This window comes from Opisthocomus hoazin, chromosome 4, assembly GCF_030867145.1.
Source record: "Opisthocomus hoazin isolate bOpiHoa1 chromosome 4, bOpiHoa1.hap1, whole genome shotgun sequence".
Taxonomy (NCBI): Eukaryota; Metazoa; Chordata; class Aves; order Opisthocomiformes; family Opisthocomidae; genus Opisthocomus; species Opisthocomus hoazin.
Window position 1 is genome coordinate 3,848,690 of NC_134417.1, and position 19,152 is coordinate 3,867,841.

Genomic DNA, 19,152 nt, shown 5'->3' on the forward strand with positions numbered 1-19,152 from the left:
AAAAAAGAAAAAAAAAATTTAAAAAAGGTACCAAGGAAAACAGTACACAAGGTTAACATATACTCAATATTTAATACTGAAGATCTGACAGTACATTACACTGCATACTGTCACTAGCACGTCGCCGCAGTATTCCAGACTCTCGGTATCAGAATCAACCCTTCCAGGAAGCTGACATCTCATCTATGTGGTGCTGGATCCACTCAAGATACTGACTAACTTTGGTGTAGACTCCAAATTTCTCCTTTCTTCCACAGCCTTCGCCCCAGCTCACCAGTCCCACCAAAAACCAAGTTTCCTTGTACTTAGTGATCATAGGGCCTCCACTGTCCCCACTGCAGGAATCTTTTCTGTCTCCTGAGCTCCCAGCACACAGCATGTTGTCAGAGATGGCAAATCTCATCGCCCGGGCACACTCGTTCCGGGGAACCATGGGGATCTCAATGTAACTGAGGAAAGTAGAGTAATTATTGTTACCATCACTTGTGCTGCCCCAGCCAGTGACCACCATCAAGTTCCCACTTCTCGTCAGCTCCTGTTCTGCCAGGTCGCGGGTGGGAAGGCAGATAGGGAGCGTGTATTTGTTATACATCACGGGCTCAGCCAAGTGCAGCATGGCTATATCATTATCGGAGGTGGTCTTGGTGTAATTTTCGTGGGTTACACACTTATCAACCCAAATGGTTTGCTCGTCTGCCTCAATACGGAGACGGTGGAATTTACCTGGAAGAGCAAACAAGAAGATGACAGATGCTACCGAACCTTCCTTCACCTTGAACACCAAAGCATCTGGATTACATTGGGCTTTAGGACTCTACTTCGCATTTTTAGTTCCCTTCTAATATAGACAATTGCTTCTTTTATGTTATAGGTTGACAGTGTTCTTACTAGATGGACAAATCTGTAAACTCTCCATATCTACCTAAATCACGACTACATAAAGTACTAAATGAATTAGTACCCTAGATTTATGGTAATTAGTTAAGAAACTGAAATGTCTGTGTATTGCCCTGTTGTTGATATTACAGTACACTTGTGCAACTTGAGAGATCTTCTTTGGGAGGAAAACAACCTTCCTGGAGTCAGTGTTAAAAGCCGGGAGAGCAAGCATACAGCAAAGCAAGACATTTACAACAGCACATGAGCTTTATGCTGTCTAACCGGTGCCTGAATGACTGAACTTCAGGATTTATAAGATGAAGATGACTGACTGGTAAGGCTGTTCCTTTCTGAAATCTTGCATCTGTATTTTAAGGAATTTTTGACTACTTAAGACTTCTCAGTTGCTATTTGTGCTACATGATCACGGCCGCTTTGTGGGCCAAGCCGTTATGGAACAGTAAGCAGGAAACTAAGCTGAAAAGGGCCAGAAAGGCAAGAACGAGTCATCTGTGATACAGTGGAAAAGGAAAGACAGAAACAGATCTCTCGACTGATTATCAGTGGCTGTCACATTTCTGAAGCGTGCTGTCGATTCATTGAAGCTTCACAACAAGGCTGACTTCAGTCTGTACTCAATAAAAACACTTCTTCAGAGAACTGTCCCCTCTGCACCTTCGAGCTGCAGGCAGGCACACATCCGAGCGCATGCGGCGCAGGACACCCAGGCTGGCACCTCACCCCTGCCCATGCTGCAGGGGTACAACCCAAGTGCCCTCTCCTTCTCGCTCTCTCTGTAAGCGAGCTGGAAGTTGCTCTTTATCTCCTTCTTTTTAAATGTGTGCTTCACAAAACCATCCTTCAAATTTGCACCCCCACCCTCCCGTTAACTTTTGCCTTCTTTCAGTCTTATTTGAATTCCTCCAGATACAAACTCTAAAGCCGAGCTGCTCCAACTTTGCGTGACCGAGGTCTTCCGAAGTCACTTGCTTCAGTGTAAGCTCCCCTGCGCTTGAGCCTGTCAATGATGGGTTGCAGCTGCTTGGGTTTTTTCCTGTAAAAGAGTTGGAGTCTCCAAGCGTAGGGACCTTATGATCCACAGTAGTTCCAGAAACAGATTCTCAAAGGACTCCAGAAGTCCAGCTTTGAATCTTGGACTTTTAACCAATTATTTCCGAGTCTCTCCTCTTGCTCCTCTGCAGACAGCCAACGGACATTTCGTACACGGCCACAGCCAACAGCACAGATGGCTGCAACTGCTCTGATGGGCAACTGTATTAAGCAGTACCAGAAGGACTTGCTCTTACCAGGTCACCACTACCAAATCTGTGTTTTCTTGCCATCGTGACCTCTCTTCTTCGTGGCGACGGTGTCGGTAGCACCCTTGGAGCACATTTCCCTGCCACCCACCCTGCAGCTGCTGTGGCTGGGGGCTGACTGGCAAATAAGGGCAGGGATTTATTCCTGTCTTCACAGAAGCAAAACTCTGCTTTAGGCCTCAGAAATGACTCTGGACTCAAACACTGTCAGATCATCTCCTCTGAGGAAGGCAGTTTAGCTGGGTAGGAGCATACTTTCTGCCAGGCTTCACAGGCTCTGCATACAAGCATGGCCATGAACTGCCTGTATCCTGGGACATCTCTGAGCAAGCACGTGACAGCGTTCGCACCAGCGCTACTGCAGCAAAGGCTCACCCCGCCCCAGCCCAGGAGAAGACCCTTTTGACCTCTGGTCATGAATACTTCCTTTCTCAGTTGAGTTATCCACCCCAGGAGTTTCAAATTCCAGATGTCTCATCCACACCTGGATGTACGGAACCTAGAGGCTGGGTGAAATGCATCTAGTCCTTTCTACACAACAGGGAGCATCATGATCTTGTTGCTGGCACAAAAATATTAACTATGAAGTTCTGCATAAACAAGGAAGTGCGAGACCTGTTCTCTGAAGGGAGAGACAGTATTTTGAATTGAATCATTACATTCACCTATCTGCTCGATTTTTTTGGAGCTCCAAACACACAACTGGATGCTTTTAAGCTGGAGATGCAGGAACAAGGCCACAAACAGAAAAACTGGGTTGTTCTCAAATCCATCTTCCAAAACTTCAGCTACTCCGAGATCTAACTTTTCACTTCAGACACTAAAAAAGCCACGCGAGTCCTGCTGCAAGACGACTCCCCAAGCTCCTGAGTGCAAACCCAGACGTGAGCTTCCCCTCCAGTTTTGCTCTCACGGACGGCGAGCAGAGCGCTGCAGCGGGACGAGTCCGGAACAGCGCTGGGTATCCCAGCCTGGCAGAAGCAGGTCGAGTATCACCTCTGCAGTCTCAGTACCAACACCCTCATCACTGCCGTGCAGCTCACACCCACCCCCCAGACACAGCAATGTCTCTATTCAAAACTCACTACACCTCTCGAAGGCTTAGAGCATGCATTTTGCCGAGAACTGCTTTTCTGGTGGCAGTAAAATGCCCAGAAGACACATGTAAAAGGGCAACCATGTGATGTGAGGCTGGGTCTTAGTAAAGGACCCTTCTGTGGTTTCCATCTCATCACAACATCGCTCAAGACTGAAACAGAAGGGTTCTCCTCTCGTGTCACAACTCTTAGTCCATGACCACACACTTGCTTCTTCCTCTGTTAATAAGGAAGGTCTTTGGGCAGCTAGGAGAAGGAGAGAAATTCGAGCTCCTATTGCCGATCATCCTTACACTATAAATTACTCTGTATACTCACCCCAAATTTCTGTGTGGGATGTCTCTGCAGTTTCATTTAAGCTGCCCCCCACCCCCTAATCTTCTCAAATCAGGGTTCTCAAGTGCCAACACTTTTCTTCACTCGCTGAAAATCACTTCTTACTTGGACAGCACAGGACTCTCTTGACAGATCCCATCCCTTCTTTCTTTGCTGCGGAGAGATCTCTGGGCATGGCTATCACAGCTGAAAGCTGATTAGACTGCACAGATCTCTACCAAGACCTGCAGTACGAGGCCAGGGTGGAGTAATTTATGTGCAGCCTCAATACTTCCCCTAGTTACCATTCTCCCACTGACCTATCCCCTTCAAGTTACACTCCAAGCTACACTGAGCACTGCAGAGAATTCAAACACCGCATCTGACAGTTGCTTTTTCCCTAAAACACTCCAAGATCCTTTACCAAGCAAACTGCACAGGTTTCTTCTTCTTGGACCTCACTAAAACCAAATATACATATTGGGGATCACTTAAAAGGGAAGAAAATGACTTACTAGTAACTGGAAGTGCTTGGAGATGTGTAGTCTGTATGCATATTTCCAAACATGCCCTTCTACTTTGATGTCCCTCAGTGGCAAAGGTGGATATTCTGGCACTAAGAGGACCCAAGGCTGTATCACATGCTTTTCCATTCATCCTTTATGTTGAAAAACAGAGGATGTACATAAACACATCCATCCGTACGTGCCTTATTGTCTCTGTTCTCAAACATCTGCACACCCACAGTGTATTCGGAACATGCATACAGACGATATATTTCCAAGGCTACGTATACAGATAATATATTTGCAAGACTTTCCACAATTACTGGAAACAACCTATTTTTTCACTAACAGAGAAAGCAAGCAGTCGAGTTGTTATGCCTCTGTCACCGACGGTAGACAGAAAACACTAATGTAAAAAAAAAAAAAAATCTACTTAAGTGTGAATGGAACGCTAATTATTTTGGTCTGTTAATTCAGGAGCAGTACTGTACTTGACAGATTTTCTCATGCTTAAGAGCAGCACTGCCAGCAAAGGCAGTGTTGCCATTCTGCTGCACCTCTCCTCCTCCTCCTCTACTGAAACTCTCTTAAGTAATCATGTTCAAATGTATTGAAAAGGCAGGAAGAGGCACTGTGACATTCTCCTCCTGGGATCAAGATTTTTTTTTTTCCAGTATTGGGATGACCTTGAACATTTTCATCACCAGAAAAACACAAGCAGAGGAGACCAAGTCTCTCCACTTTACAGACAAGCAGCAGTGCTCAAAAGACGTCAGCTCACTTCCATAGTAAGGCTGATAGTGGCTCAAAGGAAATCAGATTTTTACTAAACTATTTTTTTTTTTTGTGCTAAGGTGCATATTAAGTACTTCCTAGACAACCTACTCCTACAACCAAGTAGGACTTCTGTCTTCATAACCTGCTAGTCTTTCTCCTGAGATGATAAACCTTGGGAATGAAACAGTTATATTTGAAAAGACAGGGACAGACATTTTTTCCATACCAAGTCTTACTTTGAGCCCCTCTTCTGCCTCAGTGCAGTGTGCTGCTGTTAGGACCCAAGATGGATGGATGAGAACACCCCCACACAGAAATTTCCCTTTGCTATTTTGCAGCATAATCTGAAACAAAAAAAGAGAAGTCTGACACCTTGAAGCCAAAGCTACAGTGGGACAAAAGCACTATGAATAAGGTCTCTGTGGAACACCTGCAAAGAAGTTTTGAATATTCTTCCTGAATGAGGGCTGGCTTCATCCAAATCAGCATGGGACGATGCTGGTCACTGCAAAGAAGCACTTTGGTACTTCAAAGCTTTCAAACACAGAGCTCAAATGACAGGATTATTCTTGTGTCCAGAGCACACCAGAGACAGTGCGTCATCTCAGGCTGCAACTCTCATGCTACGGTGTAAAAGGGCCTTTAATGTCAAAGAAAACCAGGTCCTAATTATACGCATTCATTAGTTCCACGATAAGCTCTGCGAGGTCTCCCCTTTCTCTGTGATGTCCCACCTGCTCTGTAAAGCTGTGGCATGCTTTGCTGATTAAATCTGCTAACTTGAACTTCTGACTGATGAGGCGGCTAAGAACAGATCCATGCAGAAAAGGGGAGAAGATCACCTCCCACTCCCACCGCAAGCCTGTTACGGTAGCTGGAGCATGCATCATGCGCACGAGCTGCAGTGATTAAGTGGCCTTCCCCAGGACAGAGCAACAGAGTAGGGAAGTGCCATCACTATCCTCTCTCGACATTGTTGGCAAGGTAAGGTAAAAAACTTGGCAAGAGTGACAAGGTCAAGAGTCCTCACAGATAATAAACTATTATTTCCTGTTACTCCAACATTTGGGCTGCTACGAAAAAGCTAAGCTAAAGGAATTTTGGCTTCATGTGACACCACCAGTAGTAATGTAGGAGCTTTTCTAGAGTAGCTAGGCAGGAAGAGCTGTTTGGCAAGAGCTTACACTATTCATGGTGAAAAACTCTTTTCTCCTTACCTGCCATGGGCTGCCTCCCCTTCTTCCTACTTTTCCCTCAATGAGCCGAATCTTGGGTACTGCGTTGGCTTCAGTGTAGTCCATTTTCACTCTTCCACAGGGGAACTCCACTACAGGAGATGCAGAGAAGTTAACTAGCAAAGACCAGATTACCCAGTGCAAAACCTCCTGCTAAAGCATCACCTCTGTGTCTCTAACCTAGGCAATACTACTCAGCGGCTTCATGGAAGTCCCTGCTTTGCAGAGGGGTCAGTTTCCTGATTCCCCTGTATGTCTCCATGAGGCAAACACAGGTTAAAGGTCACGCAGTGGGTATGGTGCTGGGAAATGCAGACACAGAGTTACTCCGCATGGAACTGATGTTTTGAGAACTAGCACAAAGTGCACTGCAGACAATTTTTCCATAAAACTCTCTTACTTAATGTTTGAATAATCCTCTGTCAAATCTGGATTACGAACATCCTGCTCTTACCTACAGACTTGCACATGGCATGGTCATTCATCAGCTGGTACCCGGATGCACAGCTGCAAAAGCGGCACCGGTTGGCAGGGTCATCTGTGCAGAAATGCTCACACCCTCCATTATTGACAGAACAGTTGGTGTATTTGACCTCTGTGGAAAAAACGAACAGCAAGAGAGACACGAGAAGCTGAAAAGTCAAAGAGTCATAGGAAGGTAAAGTGGCAAAATGTCATCGTGATTCAAGTGAGCAACAGCTGACAACGGATTTGGGATGACAGCTGTGGGCTTTAATGGCACTCAGGCCCGGAGACAGCAAACAGAGCTTGGTCCAGAATCAGGCAGTGGGGAGACGGAGAATACAGAGATTGCTGTCAGGGCAGGAAGAGTGGAGAACAGAAAATCCACCATCACTGAGTGCAAGTCAGAGAGTGCAAAGTGTTGCTGATATATGACGTTTACGCTCATCCCTACATGTGCTATCCAGCTTTTGTCCAGGAAGAAGTTGTCACAGTAGCGACAACTAAATATTTGCAGTGGCTTGTTTCTTCCCCTGTACTGTAAAAAACCCACCATCATCCCCATGCTAAGGGTTCTAAAGTAACTGAAACCTTGCCTTACAGAACTGAGTATTTTGGTAAAATTTAGATATCTCGGATCTCCAAACCTCTCCCATGGCAACACACAGTTCATTTTGCTTTAGATAAGCGCATCTAATGCTTTTATCACACTGTGAAGCAAAAGAGAAATCACATTAGTAAAGAAAGCATTGACAAAAGTGTCGATTGCTATTACACAGGGATCCCTGTCACAGAGAACGTTATTTTATAGTGGATCAAAGGCAGCATTACCATAATTGCACAAAGCCCCCTCCCAGCCTTTGTTACAGATGCAGGAAAATTTTCCAATATTGTCCTTGCAGATCCCATTGGAACAGGGCTGTGGATCACACTGATCTCCATCTGAAACAGAGGCAGGAAAACACAGGCCCTGAATCATACAGAGCTCACAGACCACACATCAACACGACCAGACCCTCCCCAGACTCCCAAGCATCATCCATGGTTTCTGCCACTGAACGGTGACACCTCCGTGGTGCTGGCCCACAGACAAGGGGGTTTGTTTGGGTTCTGAATTGCAGCTGCAGAGCGAGTGGAGCGGGCGGAAGGGGAAGAAAGAACAAAACCTGAGGCAGGCAGGGCAGAGGCAGGTTACTGCCGAAGCGAAGTGCAGGGCTGGGGCAACTCTTTGGACCACGCCAGGCAGGGTTAGAGTATCAGAGAGCCCTTCTGACCGGTGCCTTAGCTCTGGGGAGGTGACTGATGATAGGCACAGATGCACCTCAAGTTTTTTAGGAAGGTTGCTTGTATGATAGGACAGGAAAACATTCTTTGCACACCCCATACAGGAGAGAATAAGAATTCGAATCAGTACATGATACGTGGCAGCAGGAAGGCTGAGTACTAGTTACTCTTGAGGAAACACAGAGAAATTATTAGGAAAGTCTTTTACATACCTACGTACTTGCTCCAAAAATCCCGCTGTGGAGAAACAAAACTTACATTAAGGCTAGAAGCAGAGTTTTCACAAGCAAGAGGTTTAAAGTGTATCATGGTCTTGACCAATAGAGCACAGCACAAGTCTCATTCTTCTTGACAGTGTAGTGACTAGCACTACAAATCAGCACAACTGGCCAACTCGGACATTCACGCGTTGCCTGTACTCAACACAGATCCCCCTGCCCTGCTGGCAGACCCACCAGCACCACAACCCCTCAATACCCCCACAGGTTCTCTGTTTCCTTGTCACTTACTGCCAGGTTAAGTCACCAGTGTTGTTGAGCACACAATTCATTTGTGCCCAGTTAGACAAAATGTGGGCATTGTGAAGAAAGACCCCACTCGACACTGGGGTCTGAAGGAGAGCAGGGACTGGGTCATCCTAGGGGGTAAGCCTACGCTGCTCAATGCGGAAAGAAAAAGTCCAAGCCAACACGACTGGGTGTGGAAAGGGGCAGGAATCAGTGATGTTGACAATAAATCATGTTGAAAATACGAGGTCTGGAGGAGAGAGGACCTAGTGACAAGAGAAATGTTTGTCAGGCACAGGTGGGAGACTGGGGAGCCAGAGCTGGTGAATGGACAACAGAGGGCAAAGGACTGGGAAAAATTCAGTGGCAGCAAGAAGAGCCAATGGGGTCAAGCAGGGACTGGCATTACTGGTGGGACCTAAACCTCACAGTGAGGTCGGGTGGGACATGCATGAGCAGCCAAGTTTTGTGCCCCATCCAGGTGGTAACTTGACAATAACTGTAACACAATTACATTCAAAACCATGCCTACACCTTAGGAGTCAGGAGTGATGCATGTTCAGTGCCGACAGCAAGACTCCTATGCCCTGGATTGCAATAATTCGAGAAAACAAACAATTGATTAGTTAAATCCCACATTCATCCTTAAAAAAACAACTTACCGTTGCTTCCTTGGTTTCAAATATCTCACTGGCCTCCTCAAAGTCACACCGCTCTTCAATGCACTCACGCTCCATAGAGCCCGGTTTGAGTTCCTCAAGAAAAGTGTTCGCCCGCTTCTGGATTTTCAGGACTCGGTTTGCATCTTTACTGCTGTAAAATACTGGAAGCAAAAACGCGAAAGCACAAGCCGGGAAAAGACCTGGCTGAAAACTGGTAGTGGTCCTTCACGAAGGACACTGGTCAGAGCAACAGCCCCTCTCCAGCACAGCAAGACAGCCTGCCCTAGGAACCGTGAGCTGGCAGTGCTGTGCTGCAGAAGCAAGCTCCAGCCTCTGCCTGCTCTGTGATACTCGGAGAGCTCACGGGGGGCTGCGAGCAGGCAGCCACCACGGCCCAGCACTGTGTCTGCGCACCTCTGCTAGAGGAATTCAAAACCCCCCTCACGGGAAGGCTTCCAGCCACTCCCCGTGCCGGACAGAGGAGGAGGAAATGCACTTGCAGCGACTGGAAAAGGGTGAAGGGTGTCTCTAAAACGAAAACTTACTTGAGGTACTAGAGACTCGTAAAGAGCCGGCAGCCAGCAGCACCCCTATGGTGACGAGCTTCCACATACTGCAGCGGGACTCACCTAGAGAAGAGAAGGTCGGCGTGCAGGGGAGCGCACCGGTGGGCTGCAGCATGACCCCCACACTGCAGACAGTTTCTATTCTGACAGCTCAGCGAGCTCCTGTGCTTGTTTTTCCTCAGAGCAGCTCCCTTGCTGAATGCTGTGTTGTGCCATGACTTTCTCTCTGATTCCAGCTCCAAAGCAGCCGCTCATTAGAGGCCCTCCAGACTGGTTTGCTGGTTCCCTTTAACCCATCGGCAGCTGCCCCAGAGCACTTCTTGTCTGCCCCGACTGCCTCCCTTTGTCAGCACGTTTTTGACAAGCTCTATGCTTCATTAAAGCAAGCTATACTTTGAAATCCCGAAGGATACAATACTTTTGAAGCACTTACTGCTTTATTCAGTGTGAATCAGCGTGATCTATTCTTCCGCCATGAGCTCTGCTGGAACTTAGTTAATCCATAACTTCAGATATTTACTCTTTGGAGTGACATGAAGTGCTTTCTTTTTAGTCATTAAACAAACAGTGCTCAGGGGGAGCCTGACAATTTACCTGCATACAGGAAAAAAGTGAAATGGCTGAGGCATCCACTCTGCCTTTTTCAAATCTGTTTTTTTTTTTTTCTTCTGCTTCTCTGGCAAGTAGTTATATTTAGTTTGCAAGCATGACCACACCAGTGCTGAGGTGTCTTGAGAGACCCTACCACCTTCTCACTGCATGCAATCACCCAAAAGGGGCACATACTGCTGTTTTGGAGTCCTCCCACTTTACTTTCTCATCAAAGTTTCCACCACAAACAGCCAAGGCAACTAACCCCCTTTAAGAGGCACAAGCGGGGAGTGCCTGCCCCACCAGCTGTCTGCTGTGAGGAAGCAGGACAAGAAGCTCGTACCAGCATGCTGCATCTTGTGGTGTAGTAGATTAGCTCTCACCAGCACAAAATCTTCTATTGAATTTTAAATGGTAAACATCTTAGAAAAAAACCTTCAATCCTTTCCAGAAGTTTTCATGGATCAGAGATGGTACGAACCGGTGCGTTCCCTTCTCTGAAGGCAGTTCTTGCAGCCTTACAGCATGTGACTTCTTCGTGCAAACTACCTGCGTGACCATGTGTCCTCGGGGGTCCTGCACCAGAGAAAGTGCCACCGGGGGCCAGGAGAAGGTAGGGCTCCCCAGGATCTCCGCTCACGTCCAGTGATGCTGTTTAGGAGGGCTCTGACTGCTTATAAAACTTTTTTGTTTTTCTTTTTCTCTTACAAATTTGGCCACGGACTTCCTTGAAAACAAGCTCACTTTAAACACACAAAGGTTTATGTTTCAAAGTTCATCCATTTTGGACTTGTGCAAAAAAAAAAAAAAAAAGAAAAAAGATTGTGGCATCCAAAAGTACAGTTGGGGAAGACGTGTGCGCACTGCGAAGTTCTACTGATATATTCTTTATCCTCACTTCAGCCATACAACAGGAAAATTTCAGCTGACATTCGTAACACATTTTTTCTGAAAATAAAGATTATGAAACACACTTGAAGACAGGGGAATAGGAAATCTAAGAAGAAACAGGCACAGTACCACATACTCCATGTATTACTCCTATATTTGTAGCTGACCTGGCTATCTAGAAATAGTGCTTTGCTACCTCATAGCTTACATGCTTTTGAAGACACTTCTAAGACTTAGTATAGGTTGGAAACTTAGGACACGTACATCAGCTGCCAACCTAAAACATCTGAACCAACGCATCAGCTCCTAAGACTTTTTTTTTTTTTTTTAAATCTATACCAATACTAAGAAAGAATGCATTTAGTTTTTCATCAACCCTTGTGTTTTGGGGGCTTTATATTCCTGCTTTCCCATTTCTCTTGGTACCACAGTGCAGAAATACATACTTTAAAAGCCAGCACATGGGCGCTCAGGTACTCATATGACTCCAGAGCAGGGGATGCAAGAGAAGGTGCTCCAGGATGCTTCAAGATCTGCTCAGTTTCGCATGCCAGGGAACCAGTTCAATCTAAACAATTACGATGTTGGGCTCCCTATTTTCTAGTTCACCTTCATGAAAAGAACAGTAATTTTTCTGAGAAGGGTAAAGGGAAGAAAACAGAAAAACGTCACGAGAGTTTGGCAAGAGGAGGCTCCACAGAATTTTAATTAACATTGTAGAGAGTTCTGATTCACAGAGTGTTTCCAACAAGCATTAATAACCAAAGGAAATCACCACCCTGAAGTAAAAATGTATCACAGATCTTTCAAATTTCACAGCTTAAAGATATCTCTCCTTACAGCCTGAAGGGAAAGAGCACGCCAGACTGCATGCTTGGTTCTTCTTGGCTCGCCTGTGTATAAAACAGCCAAAAGCTTTGGTTTTGCCTCTTGTACAGGAAAGCTTCTGGAAAATCTCAGATGTGTTCTGAGCCTTCAGCTTCTACGCTACAAGTGCTGAATCACTCATCTCAATTTTTTCCAAATTGAAACTGTAATTTAGAATTTAAATTTCCGTGAATTGGATAAATTGCAGACAGATGTAAGTTTTGATAGAGGAGGGAACTGAGGCAGCAAAGCTACAAGGCCTCAGAATCACAGCTCTTCAGCAATCAATCTTGTGTGTCATCCATCAGTTCTTCCTACTTCACCGTAACAGCTTTTAATTTGTAACAAGCCCAGATCCGAATAATTCACTGAGCAATCAAAGCACTCGGCCTACTTCCTACACGCACACTGGAGCCTCTCCCTGCAAAAGAGCACTGCCAAGGTCCCTCTTTCATCCTGGGTGCTGATCTCTTGCAAGACTTGCAGAAACGTAATGTTCCGTCAGCCATCTCTCACAGACTGCTCCTGCTTCCCTTGGAAACCAAGCTCACGGAACCCCAGTCTCCTGGGGCTGGTCTTCTGAAAAAGAAAAGCTGCTTGGAGGTTTTGCACAGCTCGCACATAAGGAACACAGAAATACCTCTCTGTGGAGAGCCTACATGGCGGAGAAGCAGCTCGGAGCAGGTCCTTGGCAGGCTGCTGGGAGGACCTGCTGTGCATCCAGTTTCCAGCCTGGGAGCAAGAGAAATTTGACAACCTGTGCAGAGAGTAAGCTGTTCCCATGACAGTTCCTCCTAGCCTGGTACTTCCCTGGCTGGTGTCTGCTCGCACCCGCCTGTGCACAGCCTTTAACAAAAGGGAGACCCGCCGCTCGCTCCAACTCCCCTCCGTCGGCAGCACAGCCCATCCGAAAACCTGCTCCTACGGAAGGACCAGAGGCCTGAAGCCGCCCCCTTCCCTGCCGCCCCGAGGAAAAGCCCCAGCTGACTCGTATTTTACCCAGAAGTCGAGAGAAGGGCTGTGTCTTTTAGGTCGTATGCAAATGCCCCGACTCATTCCTTTCTTGTGAAGACATGAAGACTTACTACCTCTGAGGTCATCTGGCAAGCCAGCAAAATGCTGGACCTCTTCAGACAGCAGTCACTAGAGAACTGCAACGTATCTTTGAGCTGTTGCTAACATGCAGTGTTACCTTCCATGGTCTCAGAACCTCTTCATTCTGCCCACGTGAGAATTAAACACCTCAAGCTGCCCAGGGCCCACCTGGTGGCTGCACAGTTACTCATCCCAACAAGGAATTTACCTTACGACTCTGAAGCTGCTTTACAGATAAGGAATGACCAGGCTTCTTCTAAACCTGTTCATTTCTGGTGCTGCCCATTCAGTGGGACCAGATTTCCTTGACTTCTCCTCAACTCTCCTGATGCCTTACATTGTATTAACCCCCCCCCCCCCCCCCTTAAAAAGCCCACCCCAACAACACATAGGACAAGTGGAACAGCAGCAGAATATATTTTAAAAAACCCCAAACTGATTGGTACTTCATGACCTTTACAGCATGCCTCTCTCCAAATCCACTCCACCCTCCCAAGATCCATTAGGTAATTAGCAACCAAACCAAGAGGATGGCAGCCCTGAGCAAGAGGCCTGACATCCCAGTAATGACACACTGAGTGGGGCAAAGAGTTTCTTGCTATTCCCTTCTGCCACATAAGCATAAAAAAGACCAAAATTAATTACCTGCATCAGAGGAGTAAGCATATCTTCTGTCTGCCCGCTGCTGCTTTCTTTGCGTGTTTCCTGTAGTGCTACATAACGCAGAGCCTGACGCTCGGGTCCAGTGCATGTGTGAGCAATGGCAGTCATGTTTGGTTTTTTCCTTATTGCTAGAACTAGGTAACTAACATTTTAATGATCAGTTTTACCATTTTCATCTTGCAACAGTATATATAACATTACCACAGTTTCTTATGTTCCTGTCATATAGCCTACTCCCTCCACACAAAGCAATTCCTCCAGTTTAACTATCAAGTACAAAGGTCTTTGTCACATAGAAAATACTCACCACCATTACAAGTTACTTTCCATTTACTTTGCAACAGTACTATGAAACATCATGACCATCCTCTCAGTTTAATCTGCTGAAAGTTTCTTGTCAGCATCTTACGAACACATCAATCAGTACAGATGAAAGAGAACGCTCATCATAATGCGATCCCTGGACTGCTCACCCAAACATCTCCAAATCTTTTAGTTTCAAGTTCACAGGCATCATTTTATGGCAATCAATTTCTACATTTCATGAGAAAACCAATTTCTCCCACATTTTTGTAAATGCTCTTGTACTTACTCCAGTTACTGTATATACTCCCTGCAAGAAACTGAATGCACAGAGGCCCAAACAGAGCAGAGAAACAACTGCTCCTCTCTCCTCATGGCACTGCACCACCATGACCAGGAAGACATGGTCACTCCACACTACCCGATGAGAGGTCTACAAGCACAAGGAGGTAACGAACAAACACCCTGCTGAGTTTCTGAGAGTGTCTTCCCATCTAGCTGTGGGTTAGCAGAGCGTGGAGCTATGAGCAGGGTGAGCAGCAGCAGAACCACCTTTTTTAAAACATCTTTTTTTTTGTTCACTGCAGAGATACAGCTAATAAAAATAGACTACATGATGTCTTCTACTCCATGCCAATTAAACCAACACAAAGAAATGCTACAAAACTCATCTACAACAATCACATTTACCATTTCAGTCCTCTCTAAGGAACATCTCTTCACTTCTGATGCAACTCAGGAGAAAGCCATTTCACCACAGCACTGATTTTTATTAGCTAGTTCCCACCAGACGGGCACTGCAGCCCTCTCACACAATGAAATCAGTAACAGAGAATCTTTACTGGAAGCTCAGAAACATGTTTACTTTATATACAAGAAAACCTTATTTACAACAACCAACAGTAAACTATGTACAAAAAAATACAAGAGACATTTCCATGGTAATCACTGTATAAATTAACACAATAAATAGGAGGGAAGCAGGTCCCATTCTTAAGGCACAAAACCTTCTTCCCAAGACTGTACAGGGATTCACTTGCTTCCCTATGCTTTTGACAGGATCACAGAAATGGCGGGGAGACCCCTGAGGAACAACGGGCGGTGGACGGCGATATAGACATGTAGTCACTGCGGACAGTTGTAGAAAAAAAAATCATTTTTCATCCTTTTCTTTTTTCTTTTTACAGTACACGCATCTTAAGATACAAAATATTTCGTGTAAACAGTCTTTTTTTAAATCACATAGATAGTATGCACATTTTTAAATAATACTAAAACAATGAACTAAGCTTTCCATACGATTGGGGTGCAGAAACATTCCCAGGACTGGCACTGACGGCCGCGGCAGAGCTGGAGGCTCGCCGGTGCCCGGCTCTTGCACGGCCCGGCCAGGCTGGCACGTCCAAGCGGCACAGCTCCCCTCTGCTGCCACGAGCCGGCTCCTGCCGCAGCGGGGACGCGTGCTCTCAGCACTGAGATCCCACCAGCAAAACCACAGAGACTGCATTAGCACTAACAGCCCTCTCAAAGGTAGCCCAGAGCAGGACGCTGCCGATCGCTGCGTCACGGGCCAAACCCCCCTTGAGTCTCCACTGTGTGCGCTCCCAAAGAGCCGAAACAGCGTAACACAGGGTATGTTACCCACCAGAGTCTGCCATTAAACATCCAGGGCAGTGCCAGAACGTGAGCTAACGTACTGAAACCTCTTCCTAGCAGAGGTAACCGCACGCCCAGCTCCCTGCTGACACTGCCCCGGCATCACTGCCAAGGGTGAGGGACGATAAGCAGAAGGTGCCGCACGGCCTTCACACGAGTAGCATTTTTTAAGAGACTAAACATACGTGCGACATGTGCAGTTCTAGCTTCTCTCCAGCTGGTGTTCTACCTGAGACTGCAGGAGAGTCTCTTTTTTGGCAAAGCAGCAGATTTTTTTACTGTCTAATTGCCTTTCCCGAGTTTCTCTCCCACAAAAAATTATCAAATGCCAGAAAAGGAACTCGGAGTAACACAGCCAGAAGTTCAGCCTGGCTTCCTGCTGTGCAGATAGCTCTCACTGCCATTTGGTACAAATTGTCCTCATCTATTCACAAAATCTCTGCAACAGAAACCTGCATTATTCCCAGTGAGACACGCAGAGCTATCACCCTTTTGTTAGATACAAACCTTAACACCTATTCAAAGGCACACAGGTTAAATGTGGATCCCATTTTCTAGCTCTTAGAAGAAGGCAGAACTCCCTCCCCACCTCTGGTAAGCAACAGACAGGAACATACTGGCTATGAAACCTTTGATAAAATGTGCATCAACATGACAGATCATAAAAGAAATGAAGATTGGTCCATGCAGGCATCATCACTCATAGCAGATGGCTAATGGCTGGCAGGCCTCTACACATATGGCAAGAATTAAGGAACACGCCTGAATCTATAAACTGTTTGGATTCCCCTGGTACTCTGAGCAGGAAAAGCAGAGAGGAGCTGTTTCTACTGAAGCAAGAATTTAATCCCCCAGGAATTATGCAAGCAAGGCAAGTGCATATTGTTTACGCACCTTTAACCATGATGTTGCCCAGAGAAATGTCTCAGCAAGAACAGGTCCTCCACCATGCACGGGAACACACACAGATCTCACCTCTTCCCCAGAGTCATCACCTGCCTCGTGCTCCCTGCTGCGCTCCCTGGGGCAGGCGCACCGATGTCCTAACCACGCACACTCCTGGGGACAGGCTGCACCTTACTGTGACCAGCGAGGACAGCTGCGTCCTGGAGCTCTCCTTAGCAGAAGCTTCTCCTCGTTCCCATGCAGATGCTGCTCTGCTGATTCTCAACAGGCAAGTGGGAAAATACAGGATGTCTACAGTTCTTGCACATCTGATACCTCATGAATTCAATACAGTGAGGGGCGCTGCACTGATAAAGAAAAAATATGGCTATGGAAGCAACTGCCAATGTATAGATAGGAGAAACAAATTCAGGGAAAGCTGGACATATTTCTTGCTCAGTCCCCACAGTATTTACACCAGACATGTTGCTAGCTGGATTAAGCAGGTTTAGTCTTCTATTAACTTCTCATAAGCAAACCCCATCACTCACTAGGGCTGAGAGGAGACATGCAGGTGAATAACAACTAGTTAAAAGCAGACAGAGAGAGTCAGAACAATACTTGGTGAAATCTTAAAGAATGCAATGGAGTCTACCTGGCATGAAATCCGCCCATAACCTTTCTAAGCCGACAAGTCTTCACCATAAAACAACTTGAATGACTGTTGTTAGACTAGAGAGCTGACGCCAATTTGATAAAATCCTGATAAATAACAAAGAACAACAAGGTCCTCAGGAAATTATCTTTTATGCCACTGTTTATGTGGCCATTTTTCTGTCTGCAGCCATAGCCAGACAGATGCCACTCTGTAATAATACTAAAAAAACCAATACATACAAAACCACAAAGTAATTAAAAACTCCTGTGGTCTCTCCAGCTTTACAGCACTGAATGTTCCCAATTTCCCTTCGCAGTGATAAACATGGCAATACAGCTATGCACGTTGGTCTTCAGGCTTTAACAGTCACCCGATTGGGGGGTCAGGCAATACAGTGGAAATTTGAAGGCCATCTAGGAACTCTGATTCAGAGGCACTATTTTTTCCACGCTCCACTGCTGGTGGTACCAAAGGCAATTTGCCAACATACTCCAGTTTTCAATAGAAAGCCCATCTGCTCAGTAACAATCCTCCTTCTCTCAGTGCTCTTACAGGAGCCCTGACGTTTGACAGCACACAGTATTTCTCACAGGTACAACACGGGAGGACTGAGCCACCCTAATCTTTTGGTATCCACCTTGGAGTGAAGGAGCAAGGCAGCAACAGAGAGAAACAAGGTCGAGAAGCCACTAGAACAAAGACAGGTGAAAAGATGCAAGTGCTACAGATCAATCATATCTTTTGTGACAGAAATAGTTTTCTGCACCGCAAGTTGAAGTAAAGAAACAGCTCTATTGTCTGTGGCTGCGAAGGTGGCACTGAAGGGGCAGGAAGCTGCTCCTGGCTGTTGCCAGTCATGCTGCTCCCCCAACAAAGACAGAGCAAATTGTTCCATATCTCACTCCATTACACCACATTTCTCGCAGAGCCCAAACAGCTAGTTAGCATTCCTCTCTCTTTCATCTGGTCTCCTGAAGATGCATTCAGAAGGGGGAATGTCAGAGCTGATCTCCTGTAATATTTTGGGTCTCCAGAATTTTATCTTTTCTTACTGCCAGGAATTTCTGAATAACTGTTTGTGATGCCTGAAAACCTAAAGGTTGCACCATTGCCACTGGCTGGAAGAGGAGAGCCAGGCCCTGCAGAAGACCCCGCAAGCTGGCACGAACTGCTGTCTGAACCACATGCATTGTTTGTTGCACGGCATAAGTGGGTGAGAATCACTGGGTATTCATCGGCAAGAGGTCTGTACTGGCTTTGAATTTCTGATGCAAATCGCATGCAACTACAGGTGCATTAAAAGGGGATTAGTAAGACACAAGGACAAGCATTGTCCTACTTAAATGCTCGAAGATACAGGTGTGACACACACACACACGAGCAGGAAAGTTTTGGGTCTGAAATGACTGTCAGATACTCCTGAACTAAGACTGGCCAATATATCTTTTGCCCTGAATAATTCTACTGTGATGAAGTTATCCAGTAAAGGTAGCTGTGTTGCAACTCTCAGGAGTCCTGCACTGTCACTGGAACGAGAACTTCCCATGTCGGAGGACATGGTTCTTCAAACAGCAAGTGAGTTTTCTTCCGGGAGGCTCTGCCTGACTGCAGACAAGGTGCCTCTCGACTGGATGCAGCCGTACCCCACAGGAAAAAAGGTAGCACCATGCTTGGTTGATATGAGCTCTGAACAGCTACAGTGTGGCTGTTCAGTAGAGACAGTCGTGAGCACATCTGCTCTGTGAGGTGACTGCTGTGCAGTTAGCGGGAATAGACACAGGCTGTGAAAACAGAGGCTAAACCTCGCTGGCAGGAGTACTCCGGCTCAGTTCCTTGATCCCGTGCAGTATCCTCTTCATGTGACCCACTTTGGTCACACCCAGGTCCTGGAAGAAGAGAGAAAAACCTTAGGAGAAAGGCAGGGGGGAAATTCCA

The 19,152-nt window shown here is 46.2% G+C and overlaps 2 protein-coding genes across 6 annotated transcripts in view; both read right to left on the reverse strand.

Annotated features, from left to right (window-relative positions):
• Positions 1 to 52: 52 nt before the first annotated feature.
• On the reverse strand, positions 53 to 10,147 carry LOC104327835 (vitamin K-dependent protein C). Its single transcript, XM_009932782.2, has 9 exons — positions 10,042 to 10,147; positions 9,588 to 9,671; positions 9,043 to 9,203; positions 8,087 to 8,111; positions 7,422 to 7,532; positions 6,583 to 6,723; positions 6,111 to 6,220; positions 5,120 to 5,237; positions 53 to 723 (listed from the first exon to the last, which is right to left on the reverse strand). The coding sequence occupies exons 2-9, from the start codon at positions 9,652 to 9,654 to the stop codon at positions 155 to 157; spliced, it is 1,302 nt and encodes a 433-aa protein (XP_009931084.2). The 5' UTR covers positions 9,655 to 9,671; positions 10,042 to 10,147; the 3' UTR covers positions 53 to 154.
• A 3,290-nt stretch (positions 10,148 to 13,437) lies between these two features.
• Positions 13,438 to 19,152, reverse strand: part of DGKD (diacylglycerol kinase delta) — a 62,319-nt gene continuing 56,604 nt past the window's right edge. For all 5 annotated transcript variants that reach the window (XM_075417615.1, XM_075417618.1, XM_075417616.1 and 2 more), the window contains one exon: positions 13,438 to 19,103. In XM_075417615.1, the coding sequence (XP_075273730.1) occupies positions 19,014 to 19,103 (90 nt within the window). In that variant the 3' untranslated portion in view covers positions 13,438 to 19,013. The remainder of the gene's footprint in view (positions 19,104 to 19,152) is intronic.

What these genes read in the sequence shown, in the direction of transcription:
- LOC104327835 (XM_009932782.2), bottom strand. Translation starts at nt 9,654, where the DNA reads ATGTGGAAGCTCGTCACCATAGGGGTGCTGCTGGCTGCCGGCTCTTTA. An exon ending in ACGAGTCTCTAGTACCTCAA is followed by an intron (nt 9,204 to 9,587) that starts GTAAGTTTTCGT and finishes TTTTGCTTCCAG; the next exon opens with TATTTTACAGCAGTAAAGAT. An exon ending in TGCCATGTGCAAGTCTGTAG is followed by an intron (nt 6,221 to 6,582) that starts GTAAGAGCAGGA and finishes CATCTCCTGTAG; the next exon opens with TGGAGTTCCCCTGTGGAAGA.